General features: G+C 36.7%; 1 protein-coding gene across 8 annotated transcripts in view; it reads right to left on the reverse strand.

Moving 5' to 3' along the window:
• Nucleotides 1-21,863, reverse strand: part of QKI (QKI, KH domain containing RNA binding) — a 155,901-nt gene that overhangs the window by 96,548 nt on the left and 37,490 nt on the right. For all 8 annotated transcript variants that reach the window (XM_026505180.4, XM_026505178.4, XM_044386464.3 and 5 more), the window contains exon 2: nucleotides 21,187-21,329. In XM_026505180.4, the coding sequence (XP_026360965.1) occupies nucleotides 21,187-21,329 (143 nt within the window). The remainder of the gene's footprint in view (nucleotides 1-21,186; nucleotides 21,330-21,863) is intronic.

Raw genomic sequence — 21,863 nt, forward strand, 5'->3', positions numbered from 1 at the left:
ATTTGATCCTACTACTAGTATATCATTACATAAAAGTAATATGCTAGCATTCACTGCTGTTAAGGGCTTAAGAAGCTAAGACATTTCTCCAATCTTCTGTACTCTCAACAGCAGCTTTACTTTCCCTCACTAAGCTGCTCACCAACATTGCCACATCTTACAAGGGATAGGCAAATCAAAGATGGATAATACACGTCCCGCTGGGAGAAAGCACCTTTCCCTCAGGGGATTTTGATACAACTTTGTCCACCCCAGGCCTCAAAGGCTGATCCTATAAGCACCTGCTCTCTCTACGAGATCCCCAATTCTGAAATTTGCCTTTCTATTCAAATAAAACCCCTTATCCTTGCCTCGTTCCTTGGCAAATAATACTTTATCTACCTCTTTAATCAAACTAAATCCCTGCCATCATCCATTTTAACAATGCACTCACTTCCAACCCAGAATCCCTTTTCACGTCTCCCATTTGAATAAACTCAACTATACTATTATTAAGTGTTTAAAAAACTCTTAAAGCACACAGATCCCAACTGGTATCCAAGCTCTAATACTGAATAATAATTAGGAATTTGAAAGTCGCATCAAATAAGACTCAATTATACAATGGAAATGATACTATCTGGGAGAGCTGTACGGAGGTGTGTATGTGTGTACAGCATACGTAAAAAAAAGTCCAAGACAAGGTCTGGCACGTATAGTGGATAATTAAAAGCCTACTGAGTCCACTACAAATTCACTTTAGGAAACCTAAGGCCTTCAATCAAATATCCAGCTTGGAATGTCCATATAAGGGGATATGGTCTATAAGCAAATTTGCCCTAGAGAACTCCAGAGAAACCTGAGTTCCGTGGAAAACTAGAAAGAAAAGGTGCCAATGGTATACAGAACACCAACAAACAGGGATTAACCTGCAGGTAACAGGCTTGAGTTTTTGTCTCCATGAGAACATTGGCTGCCTTCTCAAAGCTGACACACTTCAGGTGATCACCTCAAACTGAAGCTTGCAGTGGGTGAGCCCAGTACATGAACATGAAAGTTCGTAATTCAAATGTTCAGAGCTTCATACTGAAATATGAATAGACAAAGCAGGTTCACCAAAGACTTGGGAAGGCTAACATGAAAGAGACAGTACAAAATAAAGAGGACAAGGGACCGTTCCCCTTGAGGGAAAAGACTGTTGGTAAAGAAGATAATATCCAAAAAGAACTCCTTTGTAGATAGTGCTGAACTATTTTCTAAAATGGCTGTATGCATTTATAAGTCCCCAAAAAAGAGAATAAGAATTTGTTTTGATCCACTTCCTCTCCAGTACTTAACAATGCTTTTTATTTTAGCCATTCTGATGCTCTTGCTGATGTCTGAATTAGCATTCTGCTGATGACTAAGTTCATCATTTTTTCAGGTTTATTGGCCATTCACATCTATACTTTTCTTGAAGCACACTTGAAGTGTCTAGACTATTTTTCTATTGTGTTAGTGTTTTCTTAATTGATTTCTACTTTGTGGTGTACCAAATACCTTTTCCCATCCTGTGGCTTGCTTCCTAGTTTTTTGTTTTGCTTTGTTTTGATTTTTAAGATTATTTATTGATTTGTGAGAAAGAGAGTGAGTGTGTGCAGAGGGAGAGGGAGAAGTAGACCCCCAGAGCAGAGAGCCCGATATGGGGCCTGATCCCAGGACCCCGAGACCATGACCCGAGCGGATGGTAGATGCTTAACTGACTGAGCCTCCCAGGTGCCCCTTGCCTCTAGTTTTTTCATGGTGGTGTATAACTGAATTTAATTGGACTGGATCAATTTTAACACAGCTCAAGTTATCAGTCTTCTCTTCATGGTTAGTGAGGTCTTTCCCCAACCCAAGATCATCAAGATATCCTTCTGTATTAACTTTCAGAAGCTTTACTGTTCTTTCACATTTATACCCACAGTATGCCAGGAATTAATGTCTGTGATGGTACAGCTTTTTCTCTTTCCCTCACATGGACACCCAATTGTCCTAGCATATTTTACTGAAAAGACTATTCTTCTCCAAATACTCTATGGTGCCATCATTGACATAAATAACACCTTGGCTTACTTGTCATAAATACATACTTGGGTCCATTTCTGAGTTCTCTATTTTATTATATTAATCTATTTGCTTATCCTTGCTTTAATATCACACTGTATTATTATAACTTTATAATAAATCTTGATATGCAGTATACCAAGGTATTCTACCTTGCTCTTACTCAAGAGTGTCTCAACTATTCATTCCCTTTGTTTCTGTACAGATTTTAAAACCAGTTGGTCAATTTCTGAAATAATACTGGTGGTAATTTTAATCGAGTTATTACAACAGAGGCTTCAAAACCATCAGCACAGTATTTATTTGGTCAGGTCTTCTTTAATTTCTATCAAGAATATAAGGCTTTTGGGGCGCCTGGGTGGCACAGCGGTTAAGCGTCTGCCTTCGGCTCAGGGCGTGATCCCAGCGTTATGGGATGGAGCCCCACATCAGGCTCCTCCGCTATGAGCCTGCTTCTTCCTCTCCCACTCCCCCTGCTTGTGTTCCCTCTCTCGCTGGCTGTCTCTATCTCTGTCAAATAAATAAATAAAAATCTTAAAAAAAAAAAAAAAAGAATATAAGGCTTTTTATTGTGACTTTACTCACTTTTGTTAGACTTATTCCTAGATATTTGGGGGTTCATTTTTGCTATTGTACGTATTTTTAAATCATTTTTATTTCTTGTATATGAAGAACACGTAACTGAATGTTCTGTATTAAACCTTATAACCAGCAGCCTCTTTCTTTATTATTAATTCTCATTATTTTTCTGTAGGTACTTTTGGATTCTTTAGGTAAACAAACCTATCACTTGGAAATAATGACTGTTACATAACCTTTCTCCTTCCCAACCATATGGCACTGGCCAATACATCTCAAGTTCAAAGTCAAAGAAGAGTCTATCATCCTTCACTTGTTCCAGATTTCAAAATTAAGTTTTCAACAGTTGACCATAAAGCTCAAAGTAATCTGTAGGCTTTCTGTAGGCACACTTTACCAGATTAAGTAAACTTCCCTCTATTCCTGAGTTTGCTAAAGGTTTTTTTTTTTTAATCATTAGTTTGTGTTTAAATTTATCACTTTTCTTTACCATCTATTGAGACATCCATAATATTTCTCTTTAACTCTGTTAGTGCAGTGGATTACAATCAATTATCAAATGTTAACTAATCTTACATTCCTAAAATAAACTCAAGTTAATCTTGATGCATCATTCTTTTCATAAGTTATTACATTCAGTTTGCTAGCACTTAGATGATTCTTTTAAAATTTACAGTCATAAATGGAATTGGCTTGTAATATTCCCTTCTCATAATATGCTTCTTAAGTTTTGGCATCAAGGTTATTCTGGCCTCAAAACGTGCTGAGATGCATTCCCTCTTTTTCTACTCTCCAGATGGGCTTGTAGAAGACATGTTATTTCTTCCCCAAATATTGAACAGAAATCAGCAGTGAAACAACCTGGGCCTAGAGTTTTTCTCTGTGTAAGGTTTTTAATTATGGATTCAGTTCTTTAATTCAGATTTTCTAGCTTTTTATATGTCAATTTCTAGGTAACCCGTATTTACCTAGAAATATGTCCGTATTGTTTAAACTTTCAAATCTGTTGATGTAAAGCTTAAGTCTAATTTTCTTCTCAGTATCTACAGAACCTGTAGTGATGTCCCCTCTTTCATTTCTGACTGGTTACCTAGGTCTTCCTTGTTCTTTATCAGTCTTCCAGTCTTTTCAAAAAATTTACTTTTGTTTTTGCTGCCTGGGGTAGCATGACTTAAAAAATGGCCACAGTTATGCTTTAATCCCTAAAGATATCTATGCCCCTGCAATGTAAACTTGTAGCTCATCTCAACCCTCGAATCTGGGCTAGCACTGTGACTTGCTTTTCCAGTACAACATAGTAGGAAGAATGACATTCCCATGAAAAGCCTAAATCTCAGTCTTACGTGCATTTACTCTCTTAGAACACTATTATTCCCATCTAAACAAGCTCAGACTAACCTACTGGAGAATGAAGGACAAGTGACCCAGTCACCATCAATGTCCCAGCCCACTGCCAGACAACTCATAAAAACAGAGCTGCCTCACCAACCTACAGGTAACTACAGATGCAGACCAGAAGAACTACCTTGCTGAACCCAACCTAAAGGACCAGCCTGCAGAAGAGAAGCAGGAGCTAAAATAAACGATGCTTGTTTTAACATAAGTTACTGAGGCAGCTTAATGCCACAAGACCCATCTGATACAATGATTCTCTTCCTTTTGTGGTTTCTTGTCATTAATTGATTTTTTTAAAAGATTTTATTTATTTGTTTGACAGAGAGAGACAGCCAGTGAGAGAGGGAACACAAGCAGGGGGAGTGGGAGAGGAAGAAGCAGACTCCCAGCGGAGGAGCCTGATGTGGGGCTCGATCCCAGAACGCCGGGATCACGCCCTGAGCCGAGGGCAGACGCTTAACGACTGCACCACCCAGGCGCCCCCATTAATTGATTTCTATTCTTAGCTTTATTATTTCCTTCCTTCTACTCCTTTTGGGTTTAATCTGTTATGTTTTTTCCGCTTTCTGAAATGGATGCTTAGCTTACTGCACCTCCTCCTTTTCTAATACATACTTTTAAAGCTTTAACTATTCCTCTAAACTGGCTTTAGCCACAACCCAAAGTTTTGATATGTAGTATTTCCCTCATCATTCAAATCAAATAATTTAATCGCTAGTGAGTATTTAAATGTTTTTCTCATTTCAAACATGAGATTTCCTAATCATCTGTTATTGATTTCTAACTTCTACATTATAATCAGAAAACATACTGTGCAGAATATCAATCCTGCAGTTTGTTCAGACTTTTCAGTGTAGCATATGGTCAGTTTTTCTAAATATTCCATGGGTGCTCAAAACAAATGCAAATTCCTCCATGATTACTTTTGTCTAGTCGTCCTTGAAGTTCTCTTTTGTCTTATTATATGCTGTTATTTGATACATACAAATTTTAAATTATTGTAGCTTTTCACCACTACCATTATGAAATGGCCCTCTATCTCCAGAAGCACCTTCTGCCATTAAGCCTATGGATATTCACAAAGAGACAAAAATCTTTTGCTTTGTTTTTCAAAGTGTATCTTTCTTGAACCTATTACTTTCAATCTCTTGTCATCCTTATATTTTAAACAGGACTTCTTTAAACAGCATCTAGAGGAGTCTGTTTCTTCACCAATCTTGTAATCTTTAAATTTTAACTGGAACACTGAGCCCATTTACAGTGTGTGATTTATACCTACCGTCTTACTAAAGTCCTTTTACATGCCCGTCCTTCTCTACGTTCCTTTATATTTCTTTCTTGTCTTCTTTGTGGGGAAGGGTGGTCAGGGACACAGACAGAAATAAGCATGCTTCTCCCTTTACTTTTTCTTTCTATTAGCCTGAAAGTTACATGCTTGTTTATGCTAGACATGCATCACTGAATTATCAAACACTAATGTTATTTTGTACTTTCACCCCCTTCCCATACAAAGCAAGGAACCCAGACCATTTAACACCATTTATTCCAATCCAGTTGTTTTTCTATATTTTATATGTATTTTTAACTCAATAGATTATCATACTATACAAATAATGTGCATTTATATTTACCCACACATTTACCATTTTCATTGCTTTTTGTATCTTCAGTCTTCCAAAGAGGGTCACATTTAAAGTACTGCCTTTAGTGAACATCTTCTGGTAATATAGTCTCTCATTTTTTCCTTATCAGAAAATGTCTTATTTTTGATGGGTATGGAATTCTAGTTTGACAGTTATTTTCTTTCAGCATCTTAACCTTTACTGTGTCTCCTCTTTTCCTCTGTCATAATTCTGAAAAATGAGCTATGAGTCTTGACTGTGGCTCCTTTGAAGGCAATCTTTTCCCTCATTTGCTACTTTTACAATTTCTTCAACATCAGTTTTCAGAAGTTTTACTATGATGTGCCTAGGAATGGCTTTTGTTTTACAATTCAGTTTCACAAATCTCTGACTTTACTGCTTTGGTTTGAAAGTTCTCAGCCACACTCCTTTCAAACACTGCTTCTGTGCCATTCTCTTTTCTTCTAAAACTCCAATTACATACATTAGACTTTCTCACTGTTTTCCTTTCATTTTTCAGTTTTTCTATCCCTCTGCCTCTCCGTGCTGAGTATTTTCTTCTGAGCTACCTTCCATGTTCACGAACTCTCTCTTCGAATGCCTCTATAATCTTCTGGTAAGCCTGTTAATTCCAGTTTAATTTTTCTTTTACAGTTCTCATTTCTCTGTGATATTTCTCTAACTTGTCTTTTGTCTCTTTCTACATACTAAGCATAGCTCTTATAAAATCCAGGTCTGACAATTCTAATACCTAGAGTCCCTGTGGATTCATTTTTATTATATTGTTGTTTCTTCAGATTTTTGTTAATGTCATCTTATCTTCTTGTGATTTGGGTTATTTTCTAGTGGGTGCCAGACACTGTACTTACTACATAGCTTACAGAAATAATATAAGGCCTAAAATGATGTTACCTTCTCCCACAAAGGATATGCATCAGCTTTTCCCAGGGAGCTACTATTACTAACAATCCAAGATCACCTCTTTAAAACAATTTGATGCTGACTCGCACTACGTGTGAGAACCTCAGAGATTCTGGTTCACTTTTACTCCTAGAATTCATACCCATGAGCACCCCTCTCCCCCAAGCAAAGACTGGGGAGGGGGAGGAGTCCACACAGAGAGGTTACAGACTCCAACTTCTGTCCCCCAAAGTTCAGCCTCTCCGCTGTCTTCTCCAGATTCAGAAAACATATCCAGTGAAAGGTTTCTAAAAGCCAGACTTATACCCTTGATTATCTGCCCTCGATCCTCCTGGGACTCTGACATGTTAAAACAAATGTTTCTTTGTCTTGTGTCCTATTTTACTGGAACTGCTCTGAATTATTAGCTCCAAATTTACTAGCTAGTCTGAATTACTCTGTAAGCCCTTAAAACAGAGAAGTCCATGGCGTTTTTAAAGATGTTGCTCGCCTTTTAATCTAAACAGATCCAGAACTAAGATAACTTCAGGCAGTATGGGGTAAAAATACATCACAATGAGGGCCTCAGGAAGAGAAGTAAGGCACATACCACAGAAAGTCTATCTATAAGACTGGCCCTTTGTTGACTCTTCCTACTTAACTTGCCATTTCCTAACTCTATCTTTTTTCTTATTTTTAAGATTTTATTTACTTATTTGAGAGAGAGAGAGAGAGAGAGAGAGAGAGAGAATGAGCAGGGGGAGGGGTAGAGGGAGAAGAAGACTCCATGGTAAGCAGGGAGTCTGAAGTGGAGCTACATCCCACGACCTGAGCCAAAGGCAGACACTTAACCGACTGAGCCACCTAAGCCCCCCTAACTCTACCTTTTTACATAGTCACAGATTCTATAAAACTTCACGCCCCTCAGCCCCCCAAAACAACCTGAACAGAGACAAGAATCTGCCATCCCACCTTCCCTCATTTTGTTTAGTTTGGGTATCTTTTTCAGTACAACAGAAAACAGGCTTTCATTTTCAAACTCAACTCATTAAAACATTTATCCAAGTCTGCTATGTGGTAGAGTGAAAGAGATACTAGGGATTTAAAGAAGAAGAAAAAAGGAAGAAGAAGAGGAAAAGGAGAAACTCTCCCTGCTCTCCTGAAATCTGTGAAAATGCTATTACTCTATTTGTTACCTTGTTTCTTAAAATAAGTGGCCTTGTCAGCTCTTCCCTCCCTCAGTAATAGCTGCGCTCTATACAGATCCTTTTCCAAGGCAACTCATGTACTGGACACACAAATGGAAAAGAATGTCTAGAAAAATACATTATAAACAGAGGTAACTTAGCACTTAGTACAAATAAGTAATACATAATTATTTTTGATTTGTGTTCTTTATCAAACTGCTTGGCATGAACTTCGTGACATACACTTAGACCCTTTCTGACACATCCTACTCTTTCACTCATTAAACCTTTCCTTCCAGAATCACAGTGTTAAGATTAGTCTTCTACCACAACTAAGTAATCCTCACAATTATTATCTAAACAAGAAATGTTTTAAAACCAGTCAAAACCAACATATTAAATCTGCAAAACAAAATTTTCCTAACCTAAAAAAATGAAACAATCTCTACTGCCCAAGAACCAGCAAACAACAGCTCAAGCATGTTAAAGTGCACACCACACTAGGACTCGAACACGATTGACACTGTCAAGGTCATCCTTCTCAAAATGCTGTAAGTAGAGAATAAAAAAAAAAATTAATCACAGCAGCTGCTTTGTCTACTGCAACCAATTTCCAAGTTAATATCGTTTGCTTTGCATTAAAATTCATTCTGTGTTGATTTATCATGCTAGTTCTGCAGCTTCATTCAATTAAAATAATGTCACAACACAGTCAAAGAAAATCATTTCAAAAAGCCTGAGTTAACTGCAACTTTAAAGGCCAAAAAAGGAAAAGAAAGATGATGAAGAAAAAAAGACATTCATTAACCCCACTGTTTAAGCATAGACCTTCTCTGTGGCTCATCAATTACATTTCTGCCAAGTGGCACGTTAATTTCTAAAGAAGAGGTTAACAACAATCATGTCTAATGCTATTAGTTGCTGCTCACTTTATTTTAAATAGAAAGGATAGACTTTTCACAATGACAAAATATAAAGTAATAGGGCAAATCTTTCCATTAACCTTTTAAGAAATCTACAATTAAAGATAAAACCTTCTGTGACATACCATCAAAACAGGTAACTAATAAAACATGGCTTTCCAAAAGCATTTCAGTGAAACACTTCTAAGAAGTATTAAAGAGCAATTTCTGCTTAAAATTTTATAAAAGTAATTTTAGGGGCGCCTGGGTGGCACAGTCGTTAAGCGTCTGCCTTCGGCTCAGGGCGTGATCCCAGCGTTCTGGGATCCAGCCCCACGTCAGGCTCCTCTGCTAAGAGCCTGCTTCTTCCTCTCCCACTCCCCCTGCTTGTGCTCCCTCTCTCGCTGGCTGTCTCTGTCAAAAAAATAAATAAAAATCTTAAAAAAAAAAAAAAGTAATTTTAAAAAGAACATGTACTTCTTTGCATTGTTTTTTGCATAACACACTGATGATCTTTTTAAATATAGTTTCTGGTATTTCTGAGGTGTAAGACACCTTACAACCTTACATTATATTTCATACGTGACACAGCAGGCAGGAAACACACACACAAATGTGTATTTGTTGGAGTCTTTCTTTTAGCAAATAACAAAAAATATATCAACTCTAATGTAGTCAACAACAGTAAGCCGATCTTATACAAGTATGTTAAGACGAAAGAAGAGTCATGGTATTTTGGCAGTACCACCGGTTTTATTTTAAAACACCAGAATGGGGAGCACCTGGGTGGCTCAGTCAGTTAAACATCTGACTCTTGATTTCGGCTCAGGTCATGATCTTAGGGTTGTGAGATCAAGCCCCAGTTTGAGCTCTAGTGCTGGGCATGGAGCGTGCTTGGGATTCTCTCCCTCTACTCCTACCCAACGCACGTTATCTCCCCCCCCTTAAAAATATATAAATAAAATAAAACGAAACAACATAAAATAAAATACCAGAATGATATTTTGATTTACTGTTTCACTGATTGGCTCTAGACTTGGCACTTAAGGAGAAAATATTAATATAGATTAAATTTGAAAGTTTGGTGTGGGTCTACAGTCATTCACCATGATAGCACAACGTTCTTCCAGTATTCAAAATCGATTATCCAATTCAGCAAAGAAGTTGCTCGTCACTTATGAACAAACGAAGTTTCAACACGTCTTTTGATTTTCACGTTCATCTACTCATTAATGCAAATGCAGAAACCAACCAATATCCATGTCAGAACTATACTCATTTGTCAATTCAAATCATAGGTTTTAGCCAGAGATACAAAGGTTGAGTAAAAATCAATGAAAGCATTGTGTAAAACACATACACATACACATACACACACACACACCCACACACACACCCCAAAAGCAAAAAACAGACTGAATATATCAAAATGTCTTGTGCTTTCTGGGGAGATAAATGTCTTATACCTTTTCCATCTCCATATATATTCTAGATAAGTACCCAGTAAGTCTGCTTATGCTACATAATGATTATTACAGGAACCATTTTATAAACCTTTGATATATTAGACCTTCATAATCATTTTCTGCTACTGGCACAATGCTATGCAAGAAAAGGCATTTACACCAGCAGATGTAAGGGTGGGGGAAATAGTAATTAGTAATAACCAAAATATAAAATTTGTGGCATATAAATTTGTTTAACCAAAATTATAGGAAATCTTCATCTTTTGAGTATAGATATAATTGGGAAAGAAGCTGAAACCACTCTGAAAACAAACTCAGGTTATAAGATAGATGATTATTTTTCTAGAAGCTAAATAACAAGTGCATTGGAAAACAAACATTACTTAAGCAATTAAAAATATGAAAGCCAACAAGAGTTTTATGACACAACTTTTGACAGTGTAAAGTCCAAACTCTTACACACAAGGCCCTTTAAAAGGCCTCTAACTACTTTTTAACCTTTGTTTTTGCTGTTACCCCTTATGTTTAGACACATAATTCACTGTTCTATTTTTAAAAATGGCAACTACTTTTTTTTTTTAACGGCAGGTACTTCTCATTTTTCTTTCCTGAAACACCTTTCTTTCTCCTTCCTTCCCTCAAAAAATACCAAATCCTCCTCAACACCCAATATTGAGCTCAAGTATTCCTCCTTCTATGATTTTCTGTATTCTCTGGTTCCTGGAGACCGTTGTTTTCTCCTCCAAAGTGAGGATTTCAGAGCACTGTGTAACCACCACTCTCACTGCCCCTATATCACATGGTATTCAAGGATGTACATATATGCCTCTTGCAGATCATCCCATGAGCCAGAAACCAGTACCTGGTCCTCTCTGTTATATATTTTTTTTACCCACAGTGCCTCACAAAAGATACAGCACACAGATGAAGCTAATATTTATTCAGATTATTGGATAATACAATTTAAAAGCGTTCACAGAAATCATGTAGTGATTTTTCCATTCTCATGGCAAAAAATTAAATCACTAAGTCAGTCATATGCAGCACAGGAACTCTCATACGTTTCAGAAATATCTCAAATGATAAGCTTGACGGACTGATCTCAGGATAAATTCCAAATGACAAAATCAATGATGTCATAGAAACAAAATGTTATTTCCACTTTCCATTTCAATATGGAAGTATCACGGGTCCAATGACTATGTCATTCAGCATTTCCTAGGTGTTGAGAACACTGAAGTATGTTTTATTATGAGTGTTCACTGTGAGCTAGCTTCTATGCTGAGCACTTTATGTGCGTTCAGTCACTTCATCCTCATAACGCTGCTGAAAGACAGTTATCATTATCATTAATATTTAATACATAAGTGGTTACAAAAGTAGCCCCAAACCTAGAACACCTAGATTGCATATCGAGTTTGGACACTTAATCAGTGTAGTATAACACCCCTCTTCTAAAGACCTTAAACTATATATCCTAATCACACCAGAAACTCACATTTAGTTTTCTCATTCTTGTTTAACCATTCAAAATTTTTGGTAAAAAGTTTATAAAAATTCTCTTCAGATTCAAGTTTACTTTCAGAGTTCAACTGTGTTTTTATAATTTCTTCTCCACTTACAGCCCAAAACTTATCATTACTATACCACTGTTACATAACCACACCTTGATATTTTCATCTGTCTTTTAACTGATTGGTATTACTGCCTTAACAATCATCTTATACATTTTTTTTACCATAACTAAACCTTTTATATGAATGAAAACCTTTATGTGATTATTACTTCATCCACCTATTTCAATGAAAAATACGTGTAACTTCAAAAAAGAGAGAGAGAAAAAAATATGATTATTTGAGTCAAAACCGATTTTACAAGTGTCACTTCAAACCCAGAAGATGAGTCTAGGAGACTAAATATATAGTTCTGACTGCGGATCACAAATACTATCTAAGGCTCTTTGAAATTGACGTAAGTTTTGCTGCATAAGTATTGTATTATCAACCTCATACATTATTTCAAAATTATTAATTCAGCTCTTGAAGTGACCTGCTTTTTTTGGCACAAATTTTAGTCACGTGTGATAACTGTCTTTTATACCACCCTGGTTCAATGTTCCCACATTGTTAAGAACAACAAAGTTTACAGGGACTTTTAATTATTTCTTCTGTTACTATAGTATGTTTTTCATCTGTTACTCTTGATTTCTCTATAATATGAAATTATAAAATCTTGCCCTGTATTCTCTATTTTAAATGAATCGCACCACTAGCAAAGCCCTCTCTCATTCTTAGCCCCCACATATAAAATATATATATTAAAAAATCTTGACGTTTTCACTATTTAATCTATCCCCTATTCTTCTATTTCAACTTCACTGCCTTAGTTCAGGCCCTTGTTACTATATAACAGGATTACGGCTTTAGCAGTACTATGAGGGCAGGGATTACATCTTTTCATATTCTTGCACCTGGTGCCTAGCACAGGCTACACACAAGTATGAAATAAAAGAATGATGCCAAAATTTTACTGGTTTATACTTAGATCTTTTCAGCTTTCGTTTTTCTAATTACTTTTCAAATTTTCATTTTCTCTTTTGTTTTAATCTGTTAAAATTGCAAATTTATACTGCTTTCAAACAATTTGTAAATAAAAAGGCAAGAAACTAATCAAAGCAATGATTGTTCTCTAAACCCAAAGAATAAAATATAGATACATTTCTTTAAAGCTTAATCAATTCCTTACCAAAAAAAAAAAAATTATCACACCACTATGAAACATGGAGATGGTCAAGGTCATGCTAGGTAGTCTGCTTACCCGATGATACTGTTTTGGGACTTGGAGAAAACAGTTTCCTATGGTAGGTCAAAACTAGATTTCAGGAAGTGCCTAATTTATTTATGAACTATTTGTTTTAAAGGGCTGAATTTATTAAGACATATAATGCTTTCTCAATGAAATAATCAACTGAATTTAGTTCTAAGGCTAGCTGTTGAAATGTTTGATTGCAATGTTCTTAGAGGAAAGTTAAGGCAAGGTTCCATCAAAAACTAGAGTAGTTTTCCACTCAAATTCAAACCAAAAGTTAAGTATAAATGATGTGTTCATTCACTCATAAAATAAATTTAGGTCCTCTACTATAAGCAAGCACTAAGATGGGTGGTCAAGCTCAAGTGGTAGAACCTTCAACTACCCCACAGCCCATTTTGTTTGCTGATTTTGGAGGGAAGAGGGTCAGGATTAGGAAGACTGTGTTAAAGGCTGCTTCACTCAGTTCCAGGGGGCAATGCTATCTCAAGATGGGCCAACAGGGGAAGCACATCTCAACCTTTCCTTTAATATCTAACAGAAACACCTCGATGTTTCTGGAATATGAATAGCTCTGAGAATTACGTTTCTCTCTGGATTTTTTATCACATTCCTTTGGTTATTTCAGGGACAATCTTAGAGATATGGAGATTAGATTACCAATTATAAGGTACCCAACTGATTGATAAGTCTCTTATAACAATGATTTGACCAGATCAGATCCTAATAAACTCTTTTTGGATAAGATAAATCGCAGACAAAACTTTTTATCTCAGGTGGGCCTGGAAAACACTGGCTTACAAGTAATACTCCCCTAAAAACAAACTCTGTTTTCTAATCTATTCTTCTGAATACTAGTTCTTTTTAAATATTAAAATATATTACCTAAATAAAGCTTTAAATTTTAAGACTCTGAGAAGGCTTATTACTTTTAAAATTGTTTAACTTTGAGAAAAACCTGAGCTGAACAAAATTTATTGTTTTCAGAGTGTCTTAAAATCCTTTTTGGAATAACTTCTATTAACATCCTAAGAAATTTAATATAGCTCAGACCATAAAAACCCTATTAAATATTTGATACACAGCAGGAAATAAAAAGGAAACTTCCAAACCAAAACCAAAAAGATAAAAGTCATGAAATTGACCCTCACTAAATTATCTATTTAAAGTTCAAAGTCAACTGTAATAGTTTCTCTACCTAAATCTTAAAGATATGCTCAACTTTATCAACTGGTACTGCCAAATTAAAAACCTCAACAGATTAATATATAATCTGAAACACTTCACAACTCTATTCAATATATACCAACATTCCTAAATATCAACAATCATTAATAGTTTCACATGTAAACTATCAGAGAGATATGTAGATCTTACTTTTAATGTTTTATATTTTCACTCATAATTATGATCATATATAGGCAAAAATTAAGCCTTAACCTAAGTAATGCAAATGGAGACTTTGCAGATTATTAAATTTTGATTTAATGTCCATTTGTTTCTCAGAAGAACAAAGGCAAAAGTAGTTTATATGAACATTCTTGAAGACTCTTAATTAATTCTTTCAACAAATAAGGAAGCCACAATAGTCAAAGGAGCAAAGGTCTAATGAAAGATAACTGCACTGACCCCTGTTCTCCTCATAACCCATCCCAAACAAATGATAGCTTAACAGCCAATCTGCAGGAGACAACCTTGAGAAATAGGAAAATCAACAATCTTATACTACATACTAAATCAGAAGCTATGACCAGCCAAATTCAGGAAAACTAAATTGAAAGGGAACTTAAAACTCTTGCTCTACCATTAACATAAATCATTATTATGAGACTACAGGAAGTGATGAGTAATATAACCTATGTTGTATGAGTAATATAAACCTATATTATTAATTACAGTTCCAGGCTGGGATCCTTGTTGGAAAAAATATTTGAAAATGCATTTATCCAGGGCACCTGGGTGGCACAGCGGTTAAGCGTCTGCCTTTGGCTCAGGGCGTGATCCCGGAGTTCTGGGATTGAGCCCCACGTCAGGCTCGTCCGCTATGAGCCTGCTTCTTCCTCTCCCACTCCCCCTGCTTGTGTTCCCTCTCTCGCTGGCTGTCTCTATCTCTGTCGAATAAATAAATAAAATCTTAAAAAAAAAAAAAAGAAAAGAAAATGCATTTATCCATCTTACAAACCTTTGAAAACTGTCATCACGATAACCTACACCCAAGACATACCTTTCAAAGCTACAATCATTCAAAAAAAAGAAAAGAAAAGAAAAGAAAAAAACAACAAACACATTTTAAAAACATAAGAAAATCAGGGGCGCCTGGGTGGCTCAGTCTTGTTAAGCGTCTGCCTTCGGCTCAGGACATGATTCCGGAGTCCTGGGATCGAGCCCCACATCAGGCTCCTCTGCTGGGAGCCTGCTTCTTCCTCTCCCACTCCCCCTGCCTGTGTTCCCTCTCTCGTTGGCCATCTCTCTATCAAATAAATAAATAAAATCTTTAAAAAATTAAAAAAAAAAAAGAAAATCAGAGTTATCTGCATATTAAATATCTAGAGAAAGTTTCACTATAATTTCATATCACATCCCAAGCAAAGAGTTTAGCAATCTAATCTGTTCATGTAGGTAATACACGACTAATATCCCTAACAGCTAGACCTTGATAATATTTGGAACTCATCTACCAGATCCTATAAAACAATTTCTCACAACTCAAAATGGAATAAGTAGGCAAATTTAATGACAGAATTATTATTGACTTATTGAAACATAACATCTTCTATTTATAACCATCAGAGTTAACTTCATTCACATGCTGCTTTATAAGATCTCCATGGATTCAAACAAGTCCTTAATAACTTAACCAGCCAAATTAGTAGTCTGATGGCCTATGTGTAACTTTAATCTTCTTCATGTCTGTCACTTTATGAATGCATGATAAACTTACATATTCTTACATTATGTAATGCAATACATTTTATCTTTCATTCAAGACTGTGGGCTCCTTCAAGGATAGGAATGTTTTTTCATGTTCATGATCACAAGAACCATACTGAGTACAGTATCAGATGCCATACATTTGTTACCTTTATTCTTCCAAACAATTTTATGAGATGGACCTTATAATTTAATGAACAAGGATGTTTCTAAAAAGTTAACATGTGCTCAAAGCCCATGTAAAAGTACAGACTATTTTTCAGCAAATATTTATTCCAGTCCCCTTCTCACTGTGGAGTGAGTGACTTGTCAATGCAGTTTCTTAATTTCAGTGCTACTGACATCTAGGATAGGATAATCACTTGTTGTGGAGGGGCTGCCCTGTTCATTTAAGGCATATCCCTGGCATTTACCTACTAGATGTCACCAGTACCTCCTCCCCTTGTAGTTTTGCCAACCCAATATATCTCCAGATATTATCAAATTTTGAGAGGGGCAAAATCAACCACAGTTGACAATCACTGGGCTAATGGACTGTTAGCAGATGGGAGTAGAGGACTTACAGGTGCTTAAGCAATCTGGCTTGGCTCTGGTACTCCAGTGACCTGCCATAAGAAGAGCATGCTCCTAGTAGCTGCTGCTCCTCTGGACTGAGCCCAGCAAGAGCACAAAGATCTGAACCCACCTGCAGCTGGCCTAGGTCAAGTTCAGCTAAGCCCAATCAGCAGAATCTCAGCCACCATACAGTAAAGGCAGAAGAGCACAAAAACCAATGCTTGTTATTTTAAGCCAGTAAGTTTTAGAGTAGCTTAGTACGGAGTTTATGGCAATTGTTGACAAATACAGCCATAAAGCAGTAAAGCCAAGATTCAAAACTGAGGCCTGTCTGGCTCAAAAACCCACTATTATCCAAATATGTCAAAGAGTTTTCTCAACAGAGTTAATATCCCCATCTCCAGGATGTGCTTGGTACACAGCAGAGATGTAGTAAAAGTCTGCTTTGTTAATAAATATAAATACTGAATGTGAATTTTGAAGAAATTTTCAGTTCATTTTCAATGTGCTAACTCTTATTACCTTCCCATTCCCACATCATTAAGCCACTGATTCAAAAACATTGTGAAGGACATTATACCACACTACCTCATTTCTCAAATACTAAATCTAAAATTTTCTTCTCCTATAAGTCCCAGAGCCATACACAACCAAGTCCAAAACAATACCTCCAAATTAACACTTTTATAAAAGAAGTTGCTATGTGCAAATGCAAAGGACAAGTTTAAAAGTTTAGCAGTATTTGAAAGAGTGAAGCCTTCACACAGATAAGCACAACAAATATTTGTTGTACATCTATCACTTACCAGACACCATTCTAGGCACTGAGGACACAAAAAGAGACAAAATCTCCATCCTCATGGACCATGCATTCTGGTTAACATCTACACAGTGTTATAGCATTTTCCAAGTGCTTTACGTGGATTAACTCACTTATAACTCCTCATATACCTGTGAGAGACTTACTATCTCCTTAGAAAAGTGAGGAAATGGAGAACCATAAATGACAAGTAATTCATCCAAAGTCACAAAGTAAGTTGGCAGAGCCAGCCAAGGGTCTGGGTTTGCGTCCATACTTTTAACTATTATGTCACATGCCCCTTCAAAGCTCTAATAATAATATAAGCAGGGACACCTGGGTGGCACAGTCAGTTGAGCGTCTGACTCTTGGTTTCAGCTCAGGTGGTGATCTCAGGGTCATGAGACTGAGCCAGATGTTGGACTCCGTGCTCAGTGCAAGTCAGCTTGGGATTCTCTCCCTTCCCCTACCCCACACTCTCCACCAGGCTCACATGCACATGCTCTCTCTTGCTCTCTCAAATAAATATAAAATAATAATATAAATATAAAATAATATAAATATAAAATATAAAATAATAAATATAAAATAATATAACTCCTGTTGAGTCAAACAGGATGAATTCACTCACAAAATCAAACCTGAGATCATGACCTGAGCCAAAATCAAGAGTCAGACACTTAATTTTGACTGAGCTACCCAGGCACTCCAATTAACTTAATTCTTGTAACAGAATTCTTGTATTAAATATAATTAAATTCCTGTAACAGAGTTAAAATTATTAAAAAAAATTATCTGGAGAACCACAATGGTTTTAAATCCATATCAATCCTCTTATGAATTATAACTAAATTTCTCATTTAAAAAGCTTCATTAAAATAGATGTTGTTGGGTGCCAAAAGTCATCCACAACTCATACACCCACCTGCCTATTTGATATGCCCACACCTGGACATCTGACTTCAAACTCAACACCTCTACATCAGAACTTCTGAATCCCCACCTGCCCAATGGGCTCCTGCCTCAGTCTTTCTAGCTCAGGAACTGGTGATTCTGTTACTCCAACTGATCAAACAAAACCTTTGAGTTATTCCTGACATTCCCTCACACTCCATACCCAATCTATCGGCAAATGCTACTGGCCCTAAGTTAACAATCTCTGCAGGATCCAAGAATTTCTAAGTCCTCTTGTTGAAGTTTCCTCTTCTGCCCCCTAAGCTGATGTCCCTGTTCTCACCATTCCCCACAGCAGCCAGAATGAATCTATTAAAAACCCAACTCAGCCCATGTCACTCCTTGGCTCAAAACATCTGAATGGCTTCCCACTTCACTCAGAATAATATCTGAAATCCCTACTTGGATTCACAACCCCTACATGATACGGCCCCTCTGCTAACTCTCTAATCTTGCATCTTACCACACTTCCCAAGCGCACTCATGCCTCAGGCATTGCACATATGCTGTTCACTGTGCCTGGAATGTTGCTTCCAAAAGAAAATTTTCAGGCCTTCCTCCCCATCACGTCAGTCATGTCTCTGCATTCCTCCATCTTATAAGAGATATTTTTACTATAAATACACAGTCATCATTTACATGCTTAGCCCACCATATATTTTTCCATAGTACTGACTGCACTTAAATATTCATTTGTTTATTGTCCATCTCTGCCACTGGAATGTCTGCTCCACAAGAGAAGAGGCATTGTTTAATTCACCACTATACTTGCCTCCTGGAACAATGCTTGGCAAAACAACCACCTGTTAGCCCCGCTTATTCTGATGATAAACAAGAGCAGTGCTCCTCAAACTTTTGCATGCATCAGAATTACCTACAGCACCTGGAAGGCAGATTGTTAGGCCTCAGCTCTAGAGTTTCTGATTCAGCTAGTCTGGGGTAGGGCTTGAACATTTACAAATTCCCAGAAGGCATGGATACTATAGTCCTGAGACCACATTTTGAGATTCACTGACCTAGACAATGTTACACCGCAAATAGTTGTCAGCAACAGGAGCTGACCATGGCAATGAATTCCAACTGATGGAAGAAAGACAGGAATAGAGTGACAAGTTATCTCCTACTGGACCCACCCTATGAAATATATCTCTTCTCACTTTGAGGATTATATCAAACATGTCTTTTAAATAATGCAATATAAATATCACCTTCTCCAAATGAGATTTTCTCCAGAAGAATGGGGACCAGGAAGATGAAGGTTATTTTCTCTAACAAGGTCTTATGATCTTACATATTCTGCGGTAATGACTAGTGCTGAAACTTTATCCTTTAGAGTTTAAACAAGCAGATGAGAAAGTTGATATCCTTTAGGAGATACTGAAACACCAAACAGCAGTAGATACCAACTGGGATAGCTGCCAAATCCTAACTTCCCATCTCTAGGAATCATTCCAGTCATCGAGGGTGGGACCACAGTAATCATGTCTAGGTTATATTAGTTAACCTCCCATCTTTAATCATGGTAAATTGGTCCAAAACACATTTTCTCTCCTAAGAACCTGAAGTTTGAAGATAAAAGTCTGGGCACGGAAACCAAATTATGTTAAAAGCAAGGGTCTCCAAGAGAAGTCTGAATTCCTAGTGCTGAGGTTCTCAAAGGACCCTGGCCCCTCTCTTACAGGAGGCTTTGTTCTCCAGCCATTTCTTTTAATCTTCTGATACCCAATTACCTTCCAACAAACTCTTTGCCTACATTATCCAGAACTGTTTATATACGTGCAACCAAAAATACTTACAAAGTAAATGTATTAGCCTTAAAGAAAATTGTATTAGAAATGCAACTTGTGAAATGTCAAAGCTTTTTTCCATTAATCCAACTTTTTCCATCTTTAGACAAGTAGAGGGTCCATCTAATCAATAGAGTCGACGTCACATTTTGATCTTACAATACCAACTCCTTCTTGCAGAATAGTTTTTGCTTTCAGAATAGTTCCCTGAAACCTAGCAAAATACCAACAGTTTGCCTTCACGTACTCAAAAGGCACTGGAGCCAATTACGTACAAATATTATGCATATTGGGAGTACATGGTAAATAACCATAAAAAAAGGTTCTTAAGTACCTTATATTCCAATGGAAAGAAATAGAAAAATAAATTAAAACACAACAAATAGCAAGTGCTCCTCAGAAAAACGGAGAGAGTTATGTGAAACAATGAATAACCAGATTGTCTGAGATAAAATAGAGAGGGGAGGCTTCTCTGAGTTAACATTTCAGCTAAAATCTTAACCACAAAAAGAAGCCAGCCAGTGTGCAGCTAACATAAACATATTTAGGCTGGGAATAGACCTGACTTGTTCTAACAGCCAATGTGACTATAGTGTATTGAGGAAGAGGGAAAATCACTTAAGATGAGGTCAGAGAGACAGAAAGAACCATATGACACAGGGCTTTGTAACAAACACAAAGAGTTTGGAGCCAATGATAAATTAAGTGGCACAGGACAAGGAGGCTACTTGCAATGAGATGTTTATGGAGAACAGTTGAGCAAGAAACAAGAATGAAAAAGACAAAATATAAAAATTATGGACAGTGGTTATCATAAAAATTCTGGAGCTGAAATGAAGCTTAGCTGTCACATAGTCCAACTTCTCATTTTACTGAAAGGATGACATAGCCCAGGCTGTGGTTTCTCTGAGGTCAGATTAAAGATGAGTAGAGAATTGTAATCTGGTGCTCTCTGCGACATTCAGGCCAAACCTCTTTCCATAATTCTGGCCTCAATGTGAAATCTAGAACCAAGTCTTTACCATGTACATTTCCAAAAGTGACACAGCAGCAATTAAATGAAAACATATCTAAAAATTTTTAATTGTCCACACCAAATTAATCATTCTTCTAGTCCCTCACATGACATTTTTTTAAAGCAGTTGACAATGGTTAAGTATTTATCACCAGATACATCCCTTCCCCAAGTATTTGAAGCAGAAAAAAATTGAATAAGACAACAAAATATACTTACATCTGGATATTCTTTTACAGGCACATAAAGTTTCTCTTGTAACTGAACAATAGGTCCCACAGCATCAGGCAATTCTGCACTCCTTTTCTCTGTACTGCCATTTAATGTGTCATTGTACATGTCTTTCCGTACTCTGCTAATTTCTGTTAAAAGTAAAAATTTTAAATGTGTTAGACAAAAAAATATTCTTGCTAGTCAAGGGAAAAAAAACAGAAGGTAGGGTAGGGTTTCATTGATAGTGTTAAAGAGTAAAGAATTATTAACCTATTCTACCATTGCCTGGATTAAGTCTATGTTTAAGAGGACTATAGCCTTAATTTCTACCAGAAATCAAATTTATACCATCCAAACAATATATTTTATTTTTTTAAAGATTTATTTTTTATTTTAGAGAGTGAGCAAGCGCACTGTGGGGGGAAGGGACAGGCAAAGGGAGAGAGTCCCAAGCAGCCTCTGCGCTGAGCATGGAGCCCAACTACGAGCTGGATCTCAAAACCCTGAGAACATAACCTGACCTGAAACCAAGAGTCAGACGGTGAACTGACTGCACCACCCAGGCGCCCCTATATTTTATTTAAATTAACTGCAGAGCCCAAGCTCTTACCCTCTTTAATATACCTGTAATTTTACTTAATTTCTCCATGCTAAAATGAGGTCAGTCATTCCAAATAAGAGCT

Source organism: Ursus arctos, unplaced genomic scaffold, assembly GCF_023065955.2.
Source record: "Ursus arctos isolate Adak ecotype North America unplaced genomic scaffold, UrsArc2.0 scaffold_13, whole genome shotgun sequence".
Taxonomy (NCBI): Eukaryota; Metazoa; Chordata; class Mammalia; order Carnivora; family Ursidae; genus Ursus; species Ursus arctos.